The 26,739-nt window shown below is 40.1% G+C and overlaps 1 protein-coding gene across 2 annotated transcripts in view; it reads left to right on the top strand.

The window, feature by feature from the left end:
- Positions 1–26,739, top strand: part of CNTNAP5 (contactin associated protein family member 5) — a 796,284-nt gene that overhangs the window by 443,312 nt on the left and 326,233 nt on the right. For both annotated transcript variants that reach the window (XM_035702065.2, XM_035702066.2), the window contains exon 10: positions 925–1,096. In XM_035702065.2, the coding sequence (XP_035557958.1) occupies positions 925–1,096 (172 nt within the window). The remainder of the gene's footprint in view (positions 1–924; positions 1,097–26,739) is intronic.

The raw sequence follows: 26,739 nt of genomic DNA, 5'->3' as shown, positions 1-26,739 counted from the left end.
GAGCTGTTAACCAGCTGCTGGGCTTCAGCCCAGCAGTGACTGTCTATTAGGAATGGCTGAAATAATTCCCAATTATTTATGGGTTATTGCCATGTTTTCAAGCCTGCATTCCCATATGCTCCGAACCTATTAAAACCATTGGGATGGAGTTTATAAAGAGCACAAGCACTCGTATACCTATGTTGCTCTGTACCTGTCTTAATGAGAAGTAGATATGCCCTGGATGCAAGCTATGCTAAATTAGTGTAATGTAGTTTTCTTTAAAGAACACTCTTTAAAAAGGTATGGTGTTAACCTTTCACGTGTGCTATTATAGCCCTATAACTATGTGCATTTAAACACCTAGTTCCTTTGGCGTCGGCGTCCTTTGGTGCCGTTTGCTTTGCGCAACTCTTCAAAATTCCAGTTACATTCCTATGTGTACCTTTTTCAGGAACTAAGCCTGTTAATGCTAACAATTAGCCAGACAATTACTCTGCCACCATTCTTACCCAAAGCATAATTTCCTTTGAAAGTGTAATTCAGAATTGAATTGTGCATTTAGAATGTGTTTCAAGACAGAAGCAACATTCCCAAGTAGTTATAATATGTTGCCTCCTTGGGATGAGTGAAGTATACCACGCGGTGGAATGGTGGGTAGCTTACCAACAGGCAAAAAGAAATAAGAACGAGATAAATGCTGTAGTATTGGTATTCCCTTTAACACATTTTGTTTTTTGTTCTGTACAGCGATTGAGGACACCCCGTTTTGTACCAATTCTGTCCCTTCTGTGAGAATGCTAGGATTTACAACAAAAATGCATGCACTGCTGTGAATGAAAAAGCCCCAGAATAATTAGACCTCCAGGTCCTCCATCAATAGGTCGCCAAAGCAATGACTGATCATTTCAGTATTCTTCTTCATTTTTTTTCTCTGTCCCACAGGGTGCCCCGACAATCTCACCGATTCCCAATGTTTAAATCCCATTAAGGCTTTCCAAGGCTGCATGAGGCTCATCTTTATTGATAACCAGCCCAAGGACCTCATTTCAGTTCAGCAAGGTTCCCTGGGGAATTTTAGTGATTTACACATTGATCTGTGTAGCATCAAAGACAGGTAATTATTGTCTCTTCTCTGTTCTCCCACCCCCTTCCCATTCTCACTGTTCTAAATATGAGTTTCTTTAAGCAAAATTCTAATCCACTGACATTAGCCACATTAGACATAATTGAGTCGCCTAATGGAAAATATTTCTGAAAGGATTTCAGGCCCAGAGAAAAATGGTTTAAATTAGTTGAGTCTCTCTTCATGTTGACTTGCAGTAAATGGGATATGCAAATTAAATCAAAATACAAATTTGTGACAGGATTAAAATTTTATGCATAAACAACAGTTGATTACTTTGAAGTTAAGAGTAACGCATAAAGGAGGGAGGGATTACTTCTCTCTTAAAGCATTTTGTTCTTTACTGTAGTGAGCCTTTCTAATGGGGGCAGATGAGCATTAGGCTCTCAAGGTCTAGAAGAGAGGTTCAGGTGCTGCCAGTGGTGCAGTAACTCCTGGGGCAGCCGGCCTTTGCTTGTGCTATCCCTAACCTATTGCTTCTTTGGCCCAGAAGAGACCAGGCTGCAGACAGAGAGAATCAGCACTTAGACTCTGCAGCCCACAAATCTAGCAGAAACTCAGTTTCTCTATTTCTTCTGGGCTCTGACTCCTTTTATATTTAAAGTTTCTAGGATCAAAGACATGCTGCAGAAAATTAAAGAGGATCAATTCTGATTTTTCATCCAGGTTTATCATGATCTTCATGTTTTATCTCTAGCACTTACTTCCTTTATTCTCACAATTATACTCATCCCCATCAAAATATCATCTATTAAGTGGGTGAATATATATGTTACGTGTTTGCCTGTGTGTTGGTGATACAGGGTCTCTGCTCATGTCTCATCAGGGAATGAATTAACCGTTACAATAAAGTACAATAAACACCCAAGAAGTTCACCTTTATCTGTGGGACTTATGGTAGCCACAACTCCATCTGGCCTTAGGGAGAATAAGGTCGAGAAGGTTTTTAAGAAGTGGTGCTGAGCTGGATTTTAAAGGACAAGCAAGACTTAGCTGAGGAATGGTGAGGGGTGCTCAGGTAGGATGGATTTTCAGGGTGCAGCATGGGAAATGGCATAGAAATAGAAGAAATCATGGCTGGCAAGTATTTTGTCAATTTGAGGTGCATATTTTTCATTTTAAAATCTCTAATATTCAGACACATTTTGCAATCAATGGTGCATCATTTTTCGATTGGCAACATTTTTTCTCAGTGGCATATAAAATAATGGTATGTCTTGCAGTGAATAGTGTCTTAGAGTCAATAAAATATAACTTGGTAGAGTTGGGTACGTCACTCCACCACAGTGACCTACATGGTGTGAATGTGGCTAGAGATGGGGGCCAAGAGTAACTATGAAGAAATTTGTTTGTTTGTGGAATGCTGACTCCTGTGCTAGGTGAGAGTCAGGAAGGAAGGTATGAGACTTGCTTCTTAGATGGAATACTCAGGAAAAATTGAAAAGGATGAATCAAAGAGAACCAGCCCAGAGATGGGAAGGTAACTGCCTCTGTCCCAGGGAGCAATGATGAGAAGTAGCAGGTGCCTCTTCTGAGCAGCACAGAAATCAGCTATGCAGGTTGTGTCCTCTGATGCTCAGAATGACCAATATAATTTGATGGAGCTTTATGTGCATGTTTCTTTGTTAATACCACTACACATGGGATCCTCAACAAATCACACAGACTTCCTGCCTCTTCTGCTTTTTTTTTTTTTTTTTTTTTTCTATTTGACCAGCTGGAAAAGTGGGTAATAAAATGTGTGCTTCATTAGGATGTGTTAGTTTAGAGACCTCAGAATAAAAGATACTACACAGAATGGTTGCCACCCCTATAGTCTTTATTAACAACGAGAGGGAAGCATCCAGCTTCATCAGCCAGCAGAGCCTTTTGCAAAGTGGAGATCAATAGAGGGAACATTTATCAGCAGGGATCTCTTATGATACCTTAATTTCTAATCAAGGACGCTGTCATTATTTTCGATTACATGAAAGTCATTGCCATCTATACTGCATCATTACTTTTGTGTAATTGTAGTCTGTATAATTGTATTACATACAATTGTGTTTTGGTTAATTATATAATAAGGGATTGTGTTTAGTTTAGTGAGTAAATGGTACGTTTTTCTTGATTTACCAGACAGTGTCTCTAACAGAAGGGGATACTGTGGTACAAGGCTTTGCTTGATTAGTTGTTTCTTGAAGTTATATTTAACATTTGTTGGAGAGGGGCAGGAGTTTGAAAAGCTAAGTTGTGTGCTTTATTTTTAATGTGTTGGTCAACTGAAACTGATTTAAGGGCAAATGCGAAGTCTTTGTCAACCTCTAGACATTGTCTACCTGCTTGCCATTTAGGGGTGGGGTGTGGTGTGGTGGAAGAGGTTGGGGTAGAGAAGTCTGGCTGTGTGTGTATTTTCTTGGCTCTGTTGTTTTTTTTTGTTTTGTTTTGTTTTGTTTTGTTTTGTTGTTTTGTTTTGTTTTGTTTTTAACTGTGTTCCATTCTGGAAAGTGCAAGAAGAACAGCCTTTGATCCGGCCTAAGTGTCTCTTTTCTCCCAGACTCAATTCTCTGTCCCTTCCTCTAGGGCTGTAGAGACCCAGGCCTCCTTCCCTGCTTCTCTGTGATTGCCTGCCCCAACCTCCCTCTCCTCCCTCAGAGTGAGCCCACCTGGCTTCTAGAGATACTCTGCACTCTCATTGTCCCTTGGGTTCTCAGTTCCAGTCACTGTGGGAAAGCCAAGGTAGCATTCACAGAAGAGGCCAAAATTTGAAAAGCTTCCTCTAGTGGGGGTCCCTTTAGCAGGTTGCCTTTGGGATGTCACCTTTGCTGCCCAGCCTGAGCAAATTCACAAGCTGGCCATGAGACAATGCTGGCAACAGTAGGGAGGGTCCCTTCTCAAGGATTAAGGAACCTAAACAGTTTGAATTTTGATGAGCGCAAATTAGTAAGTCTTCTAGTCTCAGGGAAGAAAAGAGGTGGAGTAATTGGCCTGGCCCCAGTCTGGCAGCCAAGAGCCAAGAGCTTTAGGAGGCTTGATCTATAGAACTGCCTGGTGCCTGGCAGTCCAGTGATGAGTTAGGAGGAAGAGGTAGAGCATCCTTGTAGGAATCACATTTGGGATCAGAATGGAGCACTCCCAGCAGACCTCACACATTTACAATAGTCTTTCTAAACCTCTGGAACATGATTTTCATCTACTATCCCTCCTCTGTGAGCTGAATCTTCAACCTCACATTTTCCACATCCCAGACCTCCTGTTCTTTGAGATCTACACTTACCTCTTGCAACCCTCTTGGACTTAAAGTAGGCAAGACATGATATTCTAAACTACATAGAGCAAAGTCCCCCTCAATAAATGCTGCATCCCATGAACAACTCCATCGTACCCGCAGGGACTCAACCTCATAGACATTGAATGAAGGAGTCAGGCAGCCCTATATAGATATACTTGGGTAGCATTAAGAAGTGGTAAGAACTACAGAAGCCCTGGCAGTGCAAGGGCATCATTATCTCCATTTTTAAAGAGGTAAACTAAGACCTGAAGACATATGTCAATTTTTCCATGGTCACAGGATTGAAGTTGTGGTTCAGAGTTGAACCCTGCCAGTGTTCTCTCCCTGAACTTCCGCTCGGCAGGCACTGGCCTGGACATTGCAGTCACTGTGTGTCTGTGGCTCCTAAACAAGCCACCCCATCTTTTGCATAATTAGGTTTTTCAGTGATAATCAGCATGTTAAATTCTTTGTAAACATTAGGTGCCGAATGAAATTTTATTTAGAAAGGGGACAGTCAGATTGGTGCTCATTGTCAGGCAGGGTCTGAGTGAAGTAAGTCCTGGTGGTCCAGGTCAAGAAGTACCTTTCCCTGGGATTTTTGTTGAAAGATCTACCAAGTCCATTGGAGGAGCCATGCCCAGTCCCTCTGAGTCCAATGTCCAGAGCAGAAGAAACAAATCACCAAATGTGTCTACAAGTTTGATTGGGAGACAGGATCCAAGGTGTGAAGCCAAACTTGGAAGAGCAAACAGAGACACTGTCTGAGATGGGGGTAAGTGGAAGTTACACCGAGGAGAATTCATTAATCTCCATGCAGGTGGCAGCAAGTTTGAGAGGTGATAGAATGTGTTTAATTCCCAGGCTACAGTTTATCAGCACATATTATTTAACATTTTTGCTTCTGTTTCTTCTTTTGCAAAACCAAGATCATAAAAATGATAAAACCTACCTTTCAATGAGAGTCAAATGAGACAGTATGAGAAATCAGGTGCTCAGCTCCATGTCTAGTAAACAGTATATACTCAGTAAATAGTCTCCATGTTAATTCCCATGGCCAAAGGTTTGCTAGCTCTCTAGATCCATGGGAAGAGGAAAGAACTCAGGTCATCCTCTGAAGTTCTTCCAGCCCACCATGGCCAAGTGATCCCGATAGCTTCTGGGGTGGATCCCCATAAATATACCTCACATGTGCCCTCAAATCAGTCTTCTCACTGACTTGGACTTGGTGCTTTGATTCCCACTTGTTCAAAGGAGCTGCTCCTCTGGGCCACCATCAACCATGCATTAGGAAAGTACCCATCAATTTGGGTGCCAAGGTTGCAGTCTTTGGATTCCCCCTCAGGGCCTGGATAGGATAAGGAAAGCATGTGGTCAATATGCTAAGGACACAAAATTTAAGGCAGCCTTTATTTCCTGGTTCATGCACCTGCAGACACTGAATTTACATAAACCCGGAAGTGCATGCATCAGTACATTTTGCAGGTGAATTCCAGCATGTTTATGTCAGAATCAATGGGAGGTTCTTCTTAAAACCCAAGTTCCTGGACCCTACCCCTAGAGTTTCTAATTTTACTTTGATGGGCCAGGGAATTTGCATTTCTAACAAATTCCTAGAGTACTGGTAGTCTGGTCCAGGGAGCAGTCTTTGAGAATTACTGCCCTAAAGCCTCTGATCCTGGAGGTGGTGGGATTGTGTAGATTCTCTACAAACGTGGTGTAGATGTGGGAGAGAGGGATGGCTGCTTGCACCTACTGGGCCCCCAAGCAGCTGTCCTTCTGAGAAAAATCTCATGGGGTCTCTGATGAGTCCCGGCAGGTCTGTCTCAATGTTCATCTCCAAAGGGATGTTGAAATCAGTCCATGGGACACTACGGGGGGAGGGGCACAATTGAATTCCATCTCCCTCTAGACTTCTCTGGTTTTGTCACTCAGCTTCTCCCTGGCTTCCCATTATAAATAAAACTTTTGGGAATATAAATGAAAACAGTTGGATCCTTAGTAGCCCCTGAACAAAGGGATATTTTGGTGTGGTGGGAGTGTGGGTCTTAGAGTGGCTGCAGCTACTAACAAACATAACTTGTCTTTGTATTCTCTGGGGGACAGTGGACTTGCTGGCCCTGCTGACAGTCCTTGTCCCATTTTTCTCCCTCTGCCTAAGCCTTGGGTGGTGGTAGTGACATTCTAAATGAGAGTGACTCCACCCACCAAAACCTATTGCTCCAAACCTTTATGAAGATTCATAGAGACTGACTTCATCTAGTCTTCTGATACCTAGCAAAGTGTCTCTGTGGTCACATGTCCCATTTCCTGCCTCCCTTCCTCCCAGAATTGTGGTATTGAGGAACATCCTTGGAGATCGTCCAGCTCTGATTTTGCGTAGAAGTTAATGGAAGTCTAGCCGAGTGTAGCAAAGCCACATAGAGAAGTCAGGTCTTTGCTATTGCATCCTGTGGGGACTTTTTTGCATTGACCCTTTTAAAAATGAAACAATTTGCTTGTTCCAATGAGTGAATCACACGTGAAACGCTGTTTTAAATGTCTTGCAGCCAAATAAGTTATGAAATGTAGCTTCTCACTCTATAACCACTTCCTTTTTCCCCAGCACACATTGGTTTAAGAAAAGCATCTGCTAAACTCTCCGGTCAAGATTCTTACCTTTTTGGTTCAGAGTTTGGAGTGTTGTAAACACTGAGAGTGGAGAAGCATTATTTTGGATGACCTCCCATAAACAGACTTATGCTAAAGCCCCACTCTGTGTGTGGGAGTCTGTTAAAAACAGTAGGCTATATAAAAAGATTACATTGCCTGGTAATGCATATGTTTTAGTTCTTCTCAAAAATTGAAAGCCTTTCCGCTGGGTGCCAGAAAAGCCATTGTAAGGCCAATGCCCACACAATCTGAGCTTCTAACTCTAAAGTGAGAAATGCTACAATATGGTGTTCTCCTTTAACTCATGGGATGGAGCCAACATCAAAACAAGAGCACTTCTGCTGTTTTTATTTATCATTTTAGTCGATTTCATGAAGGAAAAGAAAAGGTTATAGTTTATGTAATAGTCACTGTGCAAACATTCTCTAAATATGATTTCATTTAATTCTCTTTGCCATCTTGCAAGCCACAGAGTGGTTGTCAAAGTGCGACTCCTAGACCAGCAGCACCAGCAGCACTTGGTAACTTGTTAGAATGCATAGTCTCAGGCCTCAACCCGTACCTTCTAGATCAGAAACTGAGGGGAGTGAGCAACCTGAGTTTTAACAAGCGCCCCCACTCCCCAGGTGATTCTGATGTACATTCAGATTTGAGAACAATGAGGTTGCTCCATAAAAGTGATTTTAGGGATAAAATCGCCCCTAATTAGGAAGGTTCAGTAAGCTGCCTGACGTCATGTTTTTAGTATATGGTGGAACCTGGACTCAAATCCAGATTTTGCTGATTCTTCAATCCATAGAGAGGCGGAGGGCTTTTTGCCCAAAGGGCAGAGAAAGAGGAATGATGTGTTCTGGTATCCAGAGCAAGTCAAGGGGATATCACAGAGGAAATAAGATTTCCAGAACTTGATGCATGGGCTGGGTTGAGGGAGGTCAGGGAGGGCTGTTTCAGGTGGGGTAGAGTGCATGATGCTGGATCTGAGAATGGGTGAGGTGCTGGATGTTTGTTTGCCTGCATGGGAAAAGCTGCAGTGACATCAAGGGGTAAAAAGAGAACTTAAAGTCAAGGCCATAGGGAACTTGAAGCAAACAAAACAGTTTAAAATCTAAATGACAGGCCATATTAATAGCTAATCCTAAAAAATGCTGACTGTGCATCAGGACATTTTATAAGTGTTTTGTATATATGATATACATCCTCACACTAACCCTACGGAGTGAGTCATCTTATTAACTCTGTTGTACGGAAGAGGATTGAGACACGTTGGCATTAAGTAACGAGTCCACGGTCACACAGCCAGTACATGGCAGAGGCTGACTGCTCACCAAGGAGTCTGGGTGAAGAGATCTGGCCTGTCCTTGCACTCAACCACTGGTACCTTCATAGCTAGGAGGCATCCTACATTCTTCAGCAGGACTGCAAAGTACAAAATGATGTACTTTCACCTTATGTCCTAATCATGAAGGGGGTTGTATTACTACAGGAAGAGAAGGGACATGGTCTGCAATGGCTGGCCCACCTCAGATGCCTGAGGGGTCCTCCTTCTAGCAGCTCACTGTCACCACCTTGTGACAAGTGCAGTGGCACGTGAGCGAAAGCCTCCACCTCTGTTCTTTGGGCTGGTAAGGCAATGGAGAAGCCTCAGAACTCAGAATGACTGTCTTGAGGAGGTAGATATGAGTGGATTTGTTAAGTGCCTTCCATCTAAAAAATAACTGATTTACTCACTCGCTTATTAAATGAGGGTTACTCTCCCCACCTATCTTATACTTCTCTGAAAGTCAGAGGGTAGAGGGACGCTGGAGGAATATGGAACCTGGCTTTGATTTGAATATGTGACCCTAAACGAATGCATCTGTGTTCTGTTGCCAACCTCATCTCTCTCAGTCCTTGTTTTTACAAGAAAAGTGGATCATTATCTTGATGAAATGGCACTTCTCTACCTGTGCGTGTGGAAAGGCACCAGGATGCCTTTGATTAGTGGAAAACACAGAGTGCCAACAAACCCAGCAGTGGTACTTCCTTCTGTCCCATCAGAACATGGTGAGACTGACTTTTTCCTCACCAGCTCAGTACTCTGAAATATTGATGTAGAAAACAAAGCCAGAGCAATGAGCTGGGTGTATGATCCCAAGTGCTTCTGGGGAGGAAGGATTCATTCTAGGAGCTATTAGTTATGAGGTTGAGGTGAGGTGTGCACCTTCAGTAGCAGTAAGAAGATGTCTTTCCAAGTTAGGAGGGGCTTGGGGCATCTCTCCTGAGACATACTGGCTAAGAAACTCAGATGTTTTAGATGACATAGAAACCAAGGAAAACTTTTGATCTGTATCAAAACATGGAAAAAAAAAAAAGAGGCTATTTTAAATTCTTAAGTCACTTCTGGCAGGCAGTGCTTATATTTAACTGTGCAGAAAACATTTCTAAATTAATAAGAACGCAGAGATTTTTCTTGCTCCCTTCACACAATCATTACCTCACTAAGCCTCACCCTGCACCCTGATAAAGGCCTTCCGTCTGTTTCTCTCATTCTCCGAAGAGTGTGCCTTTCTATGTGGCCAATGTCACATTCAGTCTTTTTCCTCATTTACACTGATGTCCACTCACTGGGCTGCTGCGGCAAAGCCTCTGTCACCTTTAACACTCTTTTCCCCTAGTCTAAAAGCATGCATTGGGGCTCATTGTAAGCACTGTTTAGGGGCACAGTTGGAAGAGAAAAGGAGCTTAATATGTTTTTAGTTGGGGAAAAAGCAGATCTGACCTGCGATAAAATGTCCTCACCTGTTTCTAAATTTAAAATCAGTTGTCTGCTATTTTTATCTTGCATTAAGATATCTCACAGGAAGTTCTGGGAACTCGAATCTGGTCTCCTGGGTTTTACTGTGACCCGGAATTCTGAGTGCTGCGTTTCACCACCCCCCCTCCACCCCCACTGCCTACCTAACATGCATGGTTGGCATGATGATACACTATTGCTGTAACCTCTCCACAAAGGGAACATTGGCTTCTCTGGGCAGCAGATAAGGAAACCCACTTTCACCTAAATACAAGAATTTACCTCAGGACACAATCAAACTCAGGCTTTCAAGGGGATAAAGCCTCTGCTGTTTACATTAAGCCTACCTTTGGACACAACCAGTCACTGAATCTCTGCATATCTCAGCTCCCTCTATGGTCAAACGGGGACAACGGGTGAATTTTGTCACTCCAGGGGGTTGATGAGAGCCATGCGATATTATTACTGCCTACCTCTTGGACTTGTGGTAAGGATTGACTGAGAGGAGGAAAATAAAAGTTCTTAAAGTTAAAAGCAAGGGAGACAGAAATGGATGGGTCTGTATGTATCTCAGCGGGCCAGATTTTAGAAAACCCATATACAGGCAGAAAAAGATGACACTTTTCTGAATAATTTACCTACATACATAACCCATTTTATTTTTTTGGACAAGTGATTAATGGTTTCCCTTGGTTCAAGTTACAGATTTGAAATCTTCCCTCCAGGTTTAGCTTCATCGTCAACAGATCGCTTCAACATGATTTACTAGGGTCTTTCTCTCCTAACATTGGGATATACTGTGGACGGAGCAGGAGATTATCTCAACACCTGGAAAATGCAAAGGGAAGCATTACAAATGTAAAGCAGATAGTTATGCAAGACAATATGGACATATAAAACTTTATAGTCTCTAGACTCGTGCAATACCTCATGTGTCCAGAACACCATTAGCTTTATTATGACAAAAATGTCATTGTCGTCTTGCTACCTGCTTTTATCCATGCTGAATAACATAATTTCCACTGTAATAATTGGATAAGAGCCTATCCTTGCTTTCAATATTAAAATAATCCCAGATGGCATTAATCAGCTTCAGGTTTATAGATCTGACCAAATAATTTTGTTGAGAATTACAGAACCTCCCACTCTGAAACGAGATTCATATGCATCAGCTTCACCATTTGCACAGATATTTACATACACAGTACACAAAATATGAGCCTGTCCAGTGAGTCCTGGTGTATTCTTGTTCCTGCTTGCTGAGAGACTGTCCATGCTCTGCTAATCTTTCTCTGGTACCCACAGATTCAGCAAATCTTTTCATAGGGCATATGTGCCAGGCACCTTTCCCCCCCCCCCCCCCCCCGGAGATCCAAGGGTGTACAAGACAGACAGTGGCTGTGGTCTTCCTGGTGTTCTTAGATCAGGAGTCTGTTTATTACAATTGTGGGTCATTCATGCATATTTCATTCATTCATTCATTCATTCATTCATTCATTTAAATCTTGTGTTTGGAACGTCTCTGCTGGGCCAGGTGCTGGGTAGGAACTGAGATTGTATTTTTTTTTAAAGATTTATTTATTTATTCATGATAGACATAGAGAGAAAGAGGCAGAGACACAGGAGGAGGGAGAAGCAGGCTCCATGCACCGGAAGCCCGACGTGGGACTCGATCCCGGGTCTCCAGGATCGCGCCCTGGGCCAAAGGCAGGTGCCAAACCGCTGCGCCACCCAGGGATCCCTGAGATTGTATTTATGTCACAAACAGAGTAGACTATCCCTGACTACAGAAGCTCCACAGAGAGACACAGATCTTGACCAAATAATCGTAGACGTAATCATATGTGCTTCCAAATATGATGATTGGCATGAAGTGAATACACAGGTGCTAGAAGAGCCTGAGAGGAAAGCTAGTTTTTAAGGAGGTGGGGGCCGTGTGTCAGGAAGAGGAGATGTAGGTGTCCTTGTCTTTAGACTCTGCCAAAAGAACTGTTCTGAGGTCACTGACAGTCTGGATCAGTGACTTTTCTCAGAGGTTTACACTTTCTAATGACTCCTGCAAACCTCTGACTGGTGATTCTGATCTCAATGCCCTGCCTGTGGGTCCTCTGCTGAAATCACTATTTTCTGTGAGGGTGAGGTTATAAGGAATGGAAAGGTTCTGCTTTCTTTCTAACTGGGTTTTTAACAGAAAGCAAATTCCTTAAATTTTCCTCAAACATGAGTGTGCTGGGAATTCCTCTGCCTGCCAGGCATAGTAACATCTCCTTAATCCTCCCTGGCCCCCACATACGCTGTCCTGCCTGCTATGGCTAAAGGATTCACCTTTACCTTTCTAGTAGCTCATTTTTAGTATTATATAGGTTGCCCCTATGCTTAGCAAAATAGAAAGAAAACACACAATAAGCCACAAGTCCACATCTTCCATCCAAAATGAACCCTAGTATAATGGTGGGAATGATATTTCAGCTGGCAGTTTGGTAAAGCCCAAGAATCTGAAAGTGACAGGAACATATGCATTTTAAAGGTCATTCCAATTACCATGCTTACTCATGCTAAGCTGCAACTCTGGGGTTCTTGTGAGAAGATCCACACATGGGGGGGTGGGTGGCAGGGGATGAGAACATGTGGTTGGCAGGTACTTGAGCAAATAGTAAGGATGATAATACAAATTACTATTGTTTCCAGTGATGTTAAATAATTCTTCAACATCTGAGACATCTGAGAAAAGTGGTAGCAAGCGTTGATAAAAAGCAGGGCAAATCCTCACAGTTCTAAAAGCTGTGATGCCATGATGTCTTTTCCTGGAATCCACATTTTTACATGGTCCTATGGGGACCCATGAGAAGAAACCCTATGGAAGAGCTCTTGGCTGCATTAAATTTCCCATTTGCAACCACTTCATTCTCCACATCATAGTGAATTTGTAACACAACTTTTCTTGATAGAATTATCCTAAATGTAGAGGTGCTTTTTTAGATAGGGAAATAAAATAGCGGAGAACTATTCTCTTAGTGGCAATTTAAAATCTCTCTTCTGCTTCTTGAAATATATATTTTATTACAAGTCTCACTGTGGTGAAATTCAGATTCTGTGTATGCGTGTCACATGTTCTCTGGCACTTGATGGAGCAAGGCATTAAATACAAAGATCCACGTCCCCCTGCTTACCTTTTGAGGTTTCCCCTTGACCTCTCCTCCCCTTTCCTCCCTTTTCCTGTTCACCTTTATCTCCTATATTAATGCATCATTCTATCTATATGCATTTACTGAGCCTCTGCTGTGTTCCAATGTACTTATAATAATATAATCTCTGCCTGTAGGAAACTCAAGAGCAAGAAAGCCAGGCAAAAAAGCAGACATTGTTCACAGGGACACTCATGGTGCTGAGGGCCATGAAGTCACATCTGAGCTACATTTTGACAGGCAAGCAGAAGTGAAAATAGCAGTAGTGGAAGGGTATTCCCCAAATGAACATACTCCCTGCCCCATAGCAGCTTATCTCATTCCAGCTCCCAGGCACCAGGCATTTGGCTGGAGTTCCCTTCCTTTTGCCCAAATTCTGCCCCTCTCTCAGCAACTCCTCCGGATCCCACTTATTCTGTCAAGTATCCCTGACAGTGCCTGATGTTCACCAAGACCTTTCCTTCTGTGACTGTCTCTAGCACTTTAGTTTCTCTTTGATTTAGCTCCCAGTCATGACGGTTACCTGTTTTGTATCTATATTTTGCCTTCCCAGAGAAAGTTCTTGATTCCTACTGATGCCTTCTGTTGAAAGCACATGCTTTGCGATTATTGTTGAATCTATTGAACCTTAACAGCATCTGCCATCAGTAGCTGGACATGAACTGGGTGTGTAACTGCCAGAAGTCAACACTCCTCTTGGAGTTAGATGTAACACTTCCTCGAGAGGTGGAATGAACTCAGTAATCTTTAATATCTTTGCACATCCCAAACTCTGGAGACGGTTGTCCAAGATTTGGGAATTAAAGTCCTTCACCTCTTTCTCATATTGAAGACTTCCCAATGTGGTTCACATGAAGTATCAGTCTATTTGAATAGATAGAGTGCCTAATAAAAGCAGCTGGTGCCAGCTGTCATCGTTCACGTGGTGTTAAGTGCTCCTTCTGTAAGCACTAGCAAGCAAGAGTATTTTTGTTTAGCAAGGCCATCATAAAATTAGACAAGCAAACCAGAGCAATGTATTTGAGCAATGTAGCCTATAAATATTACAGTGGAAGGAAGCATGTGAGCACATTATCCTTATTACAATCTTATACTTTAAGAAAAAAAGTGGGGGCAGCTCTGCAAGAGAAGGCGAGTCTGAATAGAATCCAGCTCCAGAGAAACATACAAAATGTCTGTTGTGATTGTCAAAGAACGTCACTAGTCTTCTGGTAATAGGATCTAGGGAGTGCACCCCCTGGATACAGTGAGCTCTCAACAGCCTCCTGGAGGCTGAGTTTGGAAGGCTTGAGAAATTGGCACTGTTTACCTATTAGGAGTGGGATAAAAAAAATAATAATACTGAGGGGTGCCAGTGTGTCTGTAACTCTGTCAGCTGTTTATCTGCAAGTGAAGTCATTGAAGAAGAGTAAAGGTTTCCTGCGAGCCCAGAGAGCAGCTTCAGAATCATATACAATCCATACTCTGTCACGGCTTTATTTTTTCTCTTTCTTTTTCTGAAGTGCCTGGCAGAGACTTAAACAACATTGTTATTATTCAGTGGGCTATGTCAAATTCTCTAGTGTTTTCTAGTAACATAGAAAGCTACTTCCAACTTTTGCTAAATGCCATATAAAGTCTCTCCGTAAAATATTTAAGATGCATTTTTTTCTTTTCCTATGAAGTTTTTCTCTTGGTTGTTTTTATACTATACCTGGAATCACCTAAATTTAGTAGAATTCAACCATGGGCAGGGTGCCATGCTAGGTTTTATCCTCTGCTAATTATCTTGCTCAAATCTATGAAGACCTATATTAAAATGTTTAAAATAAAACCATTCTCATTTTATAAAGGAGAGAACCGAGGTTTATAGGTGTTATGTGACTTTTTTAAGATTATATAGTTAGCAAGTATTTTCATTAGAAGCTAATGGGCTCCCAAACAACTCGGAAATAAAAGGAATAGTGTTGCCCTGTCAAAATTAAGCCAAACATCTCATAGTTCTTAATGGATTATCTTGAAGATACACAGCAACTATGACAGGCCAAATCATACCTGAATTAATGGCATCAAATGCAACACCTGCATTCTTGTACTCCTGAAGTCAGAGTGAAGGACCATCATGAATCTCACTCTCCCTCCCTAGGAATGGATGAAGCCTATGGGGATGTAATATAAATTATTGTTTCAAGGAATTGAATACTAATTAGACTAGAACTTTACTGCCCAATGCAACATTGGGCAGTGATGGAAAGGATCTCTTTTATGTTGTCTACACCTAATCACTAGTAATTATTGAGAACCTGAAGTGTGGATGTCATGGCTGAGGGAGTGAATTTTTAATTTAATTTAATTTTAATAAAATTACATTTAGATGGGCATGTGTGACTAGTGTCTACCCTATTGGATAATACAGGACTAGACTCTCTGCTGGTGCGAGTCCTCATGGAGCTATAGTTTTTCCCCTAAGTTAGCAACCTAGGGCTGCACCTGGGGTAACTCTACAGATTAGGCATGGGCCTCAGAATCAAGACCCAGTTAGTGGATATAATGTCAACTGTAGCCACCCAAGCTGTATATGACCATGGTTTACCTTTCTATAAATTTCCTCACAGACATTTATATCAGAAGAGACAAGCATATTACTCTTTGCCTTAATTTCTCCCAAGATTCTGGGCAGACAAGTGCTTTAACTGTTATTAGTTCAAACGTCAAAACCCTTACATTATGTAAGAGATAACTCTACTACACCATGTATTCTTTTGCTGTGTCTGTTTACCAGTTCAGAATTGCCTTCAAAATAAGGATATATTTTGAGCAAATATGTACTTATAATCTAATTATATATCATCAATAAGGTTTTAGTTTCTAATTTTTTAAGGAAGAGAATCTTCACTTTTTAAAAATCTCAAGTATCATAGAATATTCTAAAATTAGTTATTGTTAGATCTCTAAAAGCTGCATGCCTGAATCCAAGCAATTTGGAGTAAGAAGTGGACTTGAGGCCAACAAAATCTGTGTGAGTTCACTCACTAACATAGGTTTGGATCTGTCTGTCTGTCAGAGAGTACTGACATTAAACCCAGAAATTCTGGCACCATCCTTATTCTGATTTCAAGTTTAACTGACTGACCTTCTACTATTTTGCAATCCATGAAGATTCCTTACCTACACGAAAAGGACATATTGGACAATCTGGTGGAACTATCAAGCCCTTTGTAAATTATACTCTTCAATGTAAATCCACAAATTGGAATTCTAGTACACACTTGTGTCTTGCTAGATTCACTTGCATGAGTCACAATACTGGTGATTAACGGTCCTGGTAATTCGTGAAGATTGGATTATAGTGCTTGCAGGTTGATACCCATCCTTGGATGGGATGTTTTCCAAGGTAAAGGCCATTTAATGTGGTCTCTGTAGGCAAATAGTTGACTTCACCTGATTATTTGTACCAGCACAAACGGCCTCACATAAAGATTCATACCAGACTGCAGATGTAAACTTAGCACAATTTCCAATGCTATCAGTGGAAAGTAATCTTAAGATTTGACCCCAGCCTATTGGAGAGTAGCTTAAATTTTAGAATGCATAAAAATCACTTGAAATGCACTTTTAAAATGCAGATTTCTGGGCTCTACAACCCCAGAAATTCTCATTAGTCCAAATGAGATGGAGACATGGAATCTGTATTTTATCCAACACCCCAGGATGTCTGTTGATCAGTCATTCAGAAATATTGTGTCAGCAGATTAAACAAATTTCCTTATTTTGCTCATCATAATACAGTTGCATCCAAATTTTCTCTACACAGTGGGAAACAACACTCCTAGTTCTGCCTGATGTTAATGATATTCTCGGAAAACCAATTGCTTTGTTCAAATAAGTTTGAGAAATGCTGGAGTAAGTAAAATTAAATGGGTTTCTTTACTGCAGGATTTCTCAATGTGTCATGTGGTGGTGGTTGTGTTGTGTGTGTGTGTGTGTGTGTGTGTGTATGAATGTGCACCATGCACTTAAAAGCTGTACAAGAGGTGAATTAATTAGAAGTTCAGAATTTCACAAGTATATTTGACCCTTTTTTCCACAAACTACTCATCCACATAATAAACTTTTCGACATGATGCCCTTATGTATATAGTAAGTACATCAGAGTAAACACGGAGGTGGTCAGTAGTGTAGACATAGTGACCTCAAAAGTTAGCATTAAAAAGAACAAGAGTGTCATAAGCAGACATTAGACTTCCTTTTTCATTTTTTTCAATAAAACAAATTGAGGTGATTCCTCTGCCTCTTTTCTCCTTCTAATTTTGTTGCATAGAACTTCTGCATTTGGTTTGTACACGCCCAGATTTATAGCCTGCCTTTTACACTTCTATAATCTTAAATAAGCTATTTAATATGTGATCTTCACTTTCCTAGAGATAGTGATAACTGTCTTACAGGGTTGTTTTAGCTGAAGTAATTACTGTGATAGCCTAACACTAAGTCTAGCATGCCAAATATAACATTTAATATATGGTAGAGAAGTTAATATTTTTTTCACATATATAATTATTTGGGGAAATTCAGGCATTAAAGGGAAGAGCACAGTGTATAAGTTATTTCCTAAAGCCCTAGAGCTCAGCAGTTTAGCGCTTGCCTTCGGTCTGGGTCATGATCATGATCCTGGAGACCCGGGATTGAGTCCCACGTCAGGCTCCGAGCATGGAGCCTGCTTCTCCTTCTGCCTGTGTCTCTGCCTCTCTCTCTCTTTCTCTCTCTTTCTCTCAATAATACATAAATAAAATCTTTAAAAAATAAAAAATAAATAAAAATACATCAGAGAGAACTGTCAGCATGCCATTCAATTGCAATGGAAGAAAAATACAGTTAATGAACAGTTACAATCTGAACTTTGCCATATGGATTACTAATTTCGAGAAGAGACAGATTAGTGTAGGTTTGGAACACGTGTACAGTTTTAGGATGTCACTTAAACTCAGCCTAAAATGACAGAGATTAGATTTTTAAAAAATGTTTTATTTATTTATTTGAGAGAGAGTGAGAGAAAAAACAAGAAGCAGGGAGGGGCAGAGGAAGAAGCAGACTCCCTCTGAGCAGGGAGCTGGATGCCAGGTTTGATCCCAGAACCCTGAGATCAAGCGCTGAGCCAAAGGCAGTGGCTTAACCCACTGAGCCACCAAGGTACCTGACAGGGAAGGTTCTTATGCGAAATTGAAAACCAGTGAATGCAGGCAGTGTGCAGATTCCTGTGTTAAAATGGGGACTGTGGGCAGTCCTTTAGAGGCCATTTATAATTTTCTGTGTCTAGGACCTCTCATCCTTTATTATCTGGAACTGCTCTTTCTCCTTCCCTTCCCATCACATACTTCTGTAGAACTGTACTCTTACATGGTTCCTGGCCCTTGGCCAGAGTGGATTGACCCATTGAGCTGGGCTAAACTGGTCTCCCCTAAGGAGTCCCAAACTTGACATTAGAGAGAAAAATCCCTTCCTAATAGAGGACACCTTATGTCAAAACTTGGCCATTCACAGTCATACTTCATGCCTCATCGGGGAAGATAAGATACAGGCAGACTGAAGGAAGTCAACCCACAGAGCAAAGCAAAGGCCAGGGAGCAGAGAATCCCCTAGCTGTGTTCACCTGCACAGGTTTGCCTGTTCTGAGGTCCAGCTGCATCCCTGTTCTCCTTGCTGCTTGGGGTTCCACTCTTAACTGTATTCTGTGAGCCTGTGCCCCTGCCTTGACCTAGGATGGCTTATGTTTTGAGGACTTTCAACTAAGGTTCTTCTGAAGAGAAGGCTTTTCATATCATATTTTCCATACTTGTAAGTTAGATAATAAAGAATCTAAACAAGCTGAAAGAGGAAAAAATGTATATATATGATGGTCATAGGAAAGATTCCGTATTTTATTTCTTGTTTGTGTTCTTCATAATCTCCATGTGCAAGGGTCATAGCATTTTAGCTCAGATTTGGGGCCTCTGCCCAGAACAGACACAAAGTCAGGGACCAAGGAAACTATTCACTGGCTGTGAGTGGAATCATTAGCAACTGTCTGTGGCCAGTGGTTTGGCCACTAAGCAGGGCATGGCGCCTGAGTGGTTCTGGTCTCTGCTATCTTACCTCTCAAGTCCCAGACACAGGTCTTAACTCAAACAGAGCAGGAAGCCAGGTTTGCTGCTCAAGTGGACAGGACACTGATGAAACTTAAATGAGCAAAGATGAAGTGTGACCTTTCTTAGCAACTCCTGAGGTTAGCAACAGAGAATGGAAATGTCAGATCTGCATAGACAGGCCAAGTAGCAAACCCAGCTTAGCAGACCAAACGTCTCTCTTCATGTACTGGGCAAAACATATCTACTACAAAAAGAAAGAAAATAAAATACACAGTCTGGGTCTGTGTCATAAACCACCTATAAGTATCCATGAAAAAAAATAATGAGTTTATTGACACTTATTCATGTTCTGTCAGGCCTGATTTAATTTTCAAAATGATTTAGAGATTATTTTTGCCTTGGTTATGCTAACGAAGAAATTAAAGCTCAGGAAAGCATAAACAATTTTGAATGTCATACAAGCTACAAAATGACAGACAAGGATTTGAACTTAGATCCTCCTAATCTGAAGTCTGGGTTGTTGAAGGGCACCCAGTCCCCTCCCCAGTGAGGAAGGCCACACTGTCCTTCTGCAAGGATGCAAGGGGACAGTCCCAGACCAGCCCTGAGTCATAGTAGAGTCCCCACGCTAAAAAATGAGAGCCTCTGGTAGAGCCATGAATTCTCCAGTCCTTAAACAACAGCTCAAATTCAATATGAAATGACCTTTAAAGTGAAAAATTAAATAACCTTATAAACATGCTCAAATTGATCAGCATCCCATATAATCCAGGCCCTGCTGGTGTCTTGTCTATCCCCACTCTTTGTAGATTCTGGGGGCCATGACAGTGACTGTAGCAGCCAGGGCCAGCCTGGCCAGCACTAGCATCCACAGGAAAATAAGACATTGGAGGAGTCTGGATAATAAAACCTGAAAGAAGATTGATGAACCCAATCATAACCTGTGTCCTTCTTGTCTTGTATCTGAGAGGTTTTCCTTCTTTCTTGTTTCATCAATGAATTTTTTTTTATTCTGCCAAATAAAATTATAGGACTATTTATAAAAGAAAAAAAGCAATATTTGAACATCAAATTAAATATTTCTAAACTTTGTCTATGAAAACAATGAGGCATTTTGACTGAGTGGTCACTCATTGTAGTTGTGCCTTAGCCTCAGGACTCATTTTATGTGGCTCTTCTAAATATTACAAAGATCCTGATTCACATAGGTAAGTAGCTGCCATCTGATATAGGTTTCGAATGCCTTTCCCTAAAATAGCTGATATATTTCATGAAGATTTATCCAGAAGTGTTCAAGAGTAGGTACAATTTTTTTTATTTCAAATTTGAGACCTGTATTCATTTCTTATAAATACAAAAGCCAGATAAATGCATAGCCAGTGCTATCATTTTCTATAATATGACAATTTTTTGGTGTCATGTTCATCCATTCACTTGTTCTTGCTCTGTTATTATACAGTGGAAAGAGCATGTGGCTAGCAGATGTTCTTGAGCTTGGCTGGGTTTAAATGGATTTAAGTGGGTTTAAGTGTAGCAGGGCCTTCCCTTCAGCTGCTCTACCTTCTGCGGCCTGAGCAGACCGGATGGCACCCAGCTGGTGCAGTGCAGCATCCTTTCTCATAGATAATACTTGTACATTCTTATTCCCATAAATACACAGGGAAGGCAGAAAAAGACTGACATCAGGGTCTCCAGGGTTAGCCTGGGCACAAAACTAGCAAATTGTGAGTGCAGTATATTAAAATCTGATATAGGGGCACATGGGTAGCTCAAATATTGAGTATCTGAGTTCAGCTCAGGTCGTGATCTCAGACTCCTGAGATCAAGCCCTGTGTCAGGCTCCAGCTCAGCAAAGAGTCTGCTTGAGATTCTCTCTCTCCCTCTCCCTCTGTCCCTCCCTGCACCCTCTCTCTTAAATAAATAAATAAAACCTTTAAAAAATTAAATCTCATACAAAGTACATTGGAAAACTCTATTTTAATTTAAAGCTAAAAGAATTAAAAACATTTGCAAAAAGAACACGAGAACTAGAAAAGGGAAAAGAGAAATCTCCATAATTTGCAATCCTTCTGACCCATCTCTACAGGATGGTTCTTGAACTTGACCTCAACTAGATCCTTGGTATTCACTGCACTTTGAGGACCAGCAGCTCTGGCATCTTTAGGGAGCTTATTATAAATGCAGAATCTCAGTTTCTACCCCAGACCCACTGTATCACATTTAAGAAAAAAAAAATTGGAAGCAATGAGCCAGACAACAGAATTATTCCCATTCGTAGTGGGATATGAATGATGGTCTAAATTTTAAGAATAAGACCATTCTGGTAATCTGGAAAGTTCTATTGTTTGCATTTCCTGATTGACTTTAACAATTGAGATGTCATCTCAATTATATATGCTAAACAAAATCATTACACTGTGAGGCGCAGAAAATCATTTACCTTATTGATATGTAGTAGATAAACCCAGACCAAATTTCTTCCCCATAGTCCAGAACCTGTCTGTAAACGATGTGGTATGTTTCCATTCCAATGAAGCACTTCTAGGCCATTGAGACAAATTAATTAATTAGGGAAATTCCATTCTGCCTTATTTGGTCAAAATGATCCGTATCAAGCTAGTAGGGAATTCTCTTCCCTTGTGATTTTTAAAAAACATTATTTTGTTATTTGGAGAAAGAGACACGTATCTTTGTAATCAAATAGCAATGATTTGGTATTAGTTTCATGGTCTCAGCTTACTTCTCATATTAACAGCATGGGAATAGCGAATGCTGATTTATTCTTCTTGAATCACAACATCTTCTGCTTTGAAGACATGGCCTTTGAAGAGCACTGAGCAGCTCTTGGTCATAAACTTTAGGTTTGCCGATGTGTGGAGAGGACTGTTCCATTTTACCGTCCAAAGCCAGGACAGGGAGGCGGAGTGCCTGCTGTGGGTGCTGGGCTCTGTCTGGAAGCCAGGCAGTGATACTGGGATCCCTGATGTGCTCAGCACACTCCTTTGACCACCATTACTTTGTCCATTATCTGGGGATCTACTCGGCAACAATTGACAATTGGCTCCCTGCTGTGAACTAGACCCTTGGAAATTTAGGAAACTGACTTCTGACACTTTTCTTTTTATTCACTTAATTCCTTAATGTCTGCATCTGCTGTAATTACAACAAATTTCAATTATAATGAAGATCCAACCGTGGGGGTAAAATGAGATTATGGTAATTGTTAGAATGGAGAGGCATAGAAATAGGTTTCAAAAGCTTTCAGAGAAGCTATCTGATCAAAATAAGATCAATGCAGTTGGCTGCTAATTAAAGCAAACAGACAAAGGAACACAACCTAGCTGATTTTTAATGTATGAGCTTCATTAAAAAGCTTACATTAGTCAGCTTGCATTTTGAGGACTATTGAAATGTTTTGTTCTTTTTGTCTCTAAGGAAAGCATATAGAAATTGAAACTGACCTTCAACTGTATAAAGGAGGGATGAGAATTCTTAAAAAGGGAAGTAACTCAATGGAGCATAAATACATTCAGACTCATTTATAGGTAACCATTTATCTGAACATTTGGGAATTTCAGAGGCCTGCCAATAGATGTCCTATTCATTTCAATCTGTTATGGGGAATGAGGAAGAGGGAAATTTCATACTGAGGAAAAAAACATTTCTGTAGGTGTTTATAGAAATACACAGTGTTTTTTTAGGCTGATCTAAACAGATGACTTCCTCTAGTTGTGTTCAGGTTGGGGATTTTTTTGGGATATGTGTGTTCATGTGCCTAACAGTGCACATGTTTAAATAACTGTAATAGAAGGATAGGTACTCAGGGACACACAGTTAACCATTGTGCTGATTTTCTCAGACAAAAGACCCTTTTCTTTTAATTTTTCAAGAGACTTTAAAAATGTACATGAATCAATAGAGAGCCATAATCAATGTGATATTTGGAGCATATTACCAGGTGGGCTTTGTTCCAAGGAACAGGGAGGTCTCACTCACTGAATTTTATTTTCAGAGTTTACTGAAGGAGGTAGAAGATGTTCATTTAGACCTGGATTTGAGTGCCTGCTGTGCTCTAGAGGGTGACTTGGGAGCTCACTGAGCCTCAGTGGCTTTATGCAGAAAATAAGATCCATTCACCTGAACCTCCTCTCTTGTTCAGCTGGTCTCCTACCTGTATTGAGAATATGTCTTGGGACACCCTGACTCACTCTTCTTAGAGACCATTTCTTAAGTGAATGAGGTCTCTTTGCTATTGTCTAATATCAAAATAAAATGTGAAATGTAAGCACCTGTATAAGTTTATTTCCAGTTTCATTGTAAAAGCCATGACGAACCCAGAAATAAACGAAGAATGGGATGGTAACTTTTATTCCCACACTTAACCACTATTAGCAGATTACTAATTTGGACTATTTCCTTCTAGACTTTATTTTCTCCTTATAACAATGAGGGCAGTAACAGTAGAAGCTACATATGATATTCTGCAATATGCTTTCTGTACTTAAAAGTATATTATACATGTAGAACTTTCCAATATCCTTACGTATACATGTATGGATTCATTTTAATTGCCTTATAATGCCATAGTATGGAGATGCCATCATTTCTTTACCATTCCCCAAATGGTGGACTATGGCTCCATTTTTTTAAGTTGTTAATAATAATTATAATTTTACATATGTGTTTTTAAAAAGATTTTATTTATTTATTTATTTATTTATTTATTTATTTGAGAGAGAGAGCGAGAGAGCACACACATTTGCATGCTTGTATGTGAATAGGGAAGTGGCAGAGGGAGAGAGAGAATTCTAAGCCGACTCCACACTGAGCAAGAAGCCTTGGCACAGGACTCAATCCCAGGACCCTGAGCCAAAATCATGAGTTGGATGCTTAACCAACTGAGCCACCTAGGCACCCCAATAATTATACATATATTTTTGTGCACATAAGAAAGTATTTTGGGGGCATTATCTCAAGTGGAATTGCTAAGTCAAAGTACGTACATAAGCTAAATTTTGGAAATGCGTTAATGGTAAATGGCTTCCCAAGTTACATGAACAGCAAGGAGCATAAGAGGGCAATACTAACAAAGGCCATAGAGGAGCAATGTGTAAAATAAGAGAAAATACTCATAAACATAAAGAAAATAAAAAGATAAATATCCAATATTTTAAAAAATAATACAAATTAAAGGAGATAATGCTTTTTTCCCTGACACTTGAAAATTAAGACAAATAAAATAAAATCCAAGGTTGTCTAGTTTTGAAGAGACAGATTCACTTCACTATTGTTTAGGGGAGATTAGGGCATTTGGGAGGAGAATTTGGTTAATAGATTGAACCTAAAATCTGTTGTTTTCAACCAAAAAGTACTCACTAATGTGACAGAGACACAGAGAAGCAGGGGAACTAGAGACAGAATTCAGAGGTCAGCAAAAAGAAGTTGTTCTCAGGGTGAAGCTCAGGGGTGCTGTGCAGAGCCTGTGGATGGGCATGGTGCTCTCCCACAAAGTGGGTTAGGGAGGTAAGATTTAATACCTAAATAATCAACCAGCACAGGTGTGATGAATGTGGTATCCACAAAGGAGGATTTTGTAAGGTTATTTTTGTTTCAGAGTGATACTGAAATTCTTAAAGTTACAAATTCAAAATTTTGTTTTTTAAAGTTTTCTTTTTTACTTTTTAAAAATTCAGCTTATAAAATTATATTCTACTTAGAAGTCTAGCAAGTATTAGCACACAGGTCTAAAAACTCTTTGAAAAATCCCGTTTATGGATTTAATTACTTAAATACCTTCCAATATATTAACTACATTTATAATATGATTTATTGCCTTTCTAAGTTGTGCAATTTACTGCATTAAAAGATAGAATGCCACGGATATTTCTAAAAGTTAAGTATCCAGAAAATGAACATTTAATTTTGGTGAATTTAATTTATATTAGATGTTCTACTAAGGAAGATTTTTAAGGTCTAAATCAGTTATTCTATACTTTTTAAATTGGAGTTTACAAGGCTTATATTAAATAAGCCAAATTCCCTTAAAAATTACAAATACTAAAGAACTATTAATTTTTTTCAGTTTTATTACAATCTTCCTACAAGAGAAAAGACCCATCTCTGGTCAATTCAAAGACTCATTCTTGGAAGGAGCCATTTTGAGGACAAGTTTTTAGGGGCCTTTTAAAGATATCCCTTCTTAGACTGAATTTTTAAAAAAATGAAGTAATTATAATTAGACTCCTTGACTTGTTGCAAGACTGTTTAAATTAGGTTCATTTTAAGGTTGACCATTGACCGACATTGGTCTTAATCCTATTAAACTCCATTATAAATATGCTTAGGCATTTTATCAAAGTCAAGAACACTAGTTTCTTCCCAGGAAGACACAGATCACATCATATAGACATTTCTGGCTGAGATCAGCTTTGGGACCATTTTTTCTCTTTCAGTACCTTACTCCTTCTTAACTCCCAAATATTAATACTAAGGTTTTGATTATCATAAACTTTTGATACTGAATTCAGAAATTTGTAAATTAAAAATGTCATGTCTAAAGAAGATACTAAAAAAAATAATAATAAAGAAGATACTTATTATCCTGAGTGATGGAGATATGAGCATGATCCTTGTTGATGCCAGCGGAGCATCCTGAGTGCTGTGTATGTATGGGTGCTCAGTCAAGGACTCCAGGACATCTTGGTGGGCTGTCCGTCAAGCCCATAGCCCTGCATTCAAGGCTAAATTTGGATCCTAAATTTACTTTCCATTTTGCTTAGTAGACCTTGCTGGGGTTTTGCATTTTTCTCTATTTGTAAGATTTTACAATTAAGAAGTTTATTTTAATATTATGCCATAGCTTTGTCTTACTTGTGATAACTTAAATGCCCATTCTACAGAAAGCATGCAGAGACTAGAAGCAATCACATTAACTCATGAAATGTAGAGGAAGTCTCTGTCATCTGAAAAAAAAAAATCAAAGTAAGAGCAGAACAGGGACAGGGGCTAGCTTAGTAGTAGCTGTATTTTAAGAATTTCTTATTATTTTAAGAATTCAACACTTTGGTTATGAAAAGGATTGAAAATAGAGTCAAAACCTCTTTTCTCTATTTTTCATCACCGAATTTATAGAATTTGTAGAATGAATTATATATCGTTAAGCTAATTATATGATAAATATATCCTTTATTCTCTAGTTCAGTTTGTTTATTGCCAATTAACCCTTTGTCACTATCATCAAGACCTCTCTACCTACCAAAAGTATCTTTAAAAACTCTAACCTCACAGGTCCAAGTTTGCTAATGAGTTTCTCGAATCAGTGGGCAACTATGTGAGGCTCCCCTCCCTCCCATTCTTTGCCGAAATGGTGCTTTAATGCATGCTGGGAGTTTATTTTTAAGGAGGTGGATCATCTGGCATTTGGTAGATAGAGGATGCATGGTCATTGAGAATACAGGCTTCAGTGACAACTAGCATAGCTCATGTGTCTGGCTCTGTCACTTCACACTTGGGCAAGTTATTTATCCTCATCTTGTCTTACTTTCTTCATTTATTAAACAGGGAAAATAATACCATTAAAGCAACATCTCAGATATGGTTGTGAGATGTTAAAGTTAAAGTTTCATTTCAAGATTATTTCTAAGAGGAAAGTTTCCGAGAAGGCAAACCTAGAT

Source organism: Canis lupus, chromosome 19 (assembly GCF_003254725.2).
Source record: "Canis lupus dingo isolate Sandy chromosome 19, ASM325472v2, whole genome shotgun sequence".
Classification (NCBI taxonomy): Eukaryota; Metazoa; Chordata; class Mammalia; order Carnivora; family Canidae; genus Canis; species Canis lupus.
The sequence above is the reverse complement of the archived record's forward strand: the minus strand, read 5'-3'. Positions and strand labels throughout refer to the sequence as shown.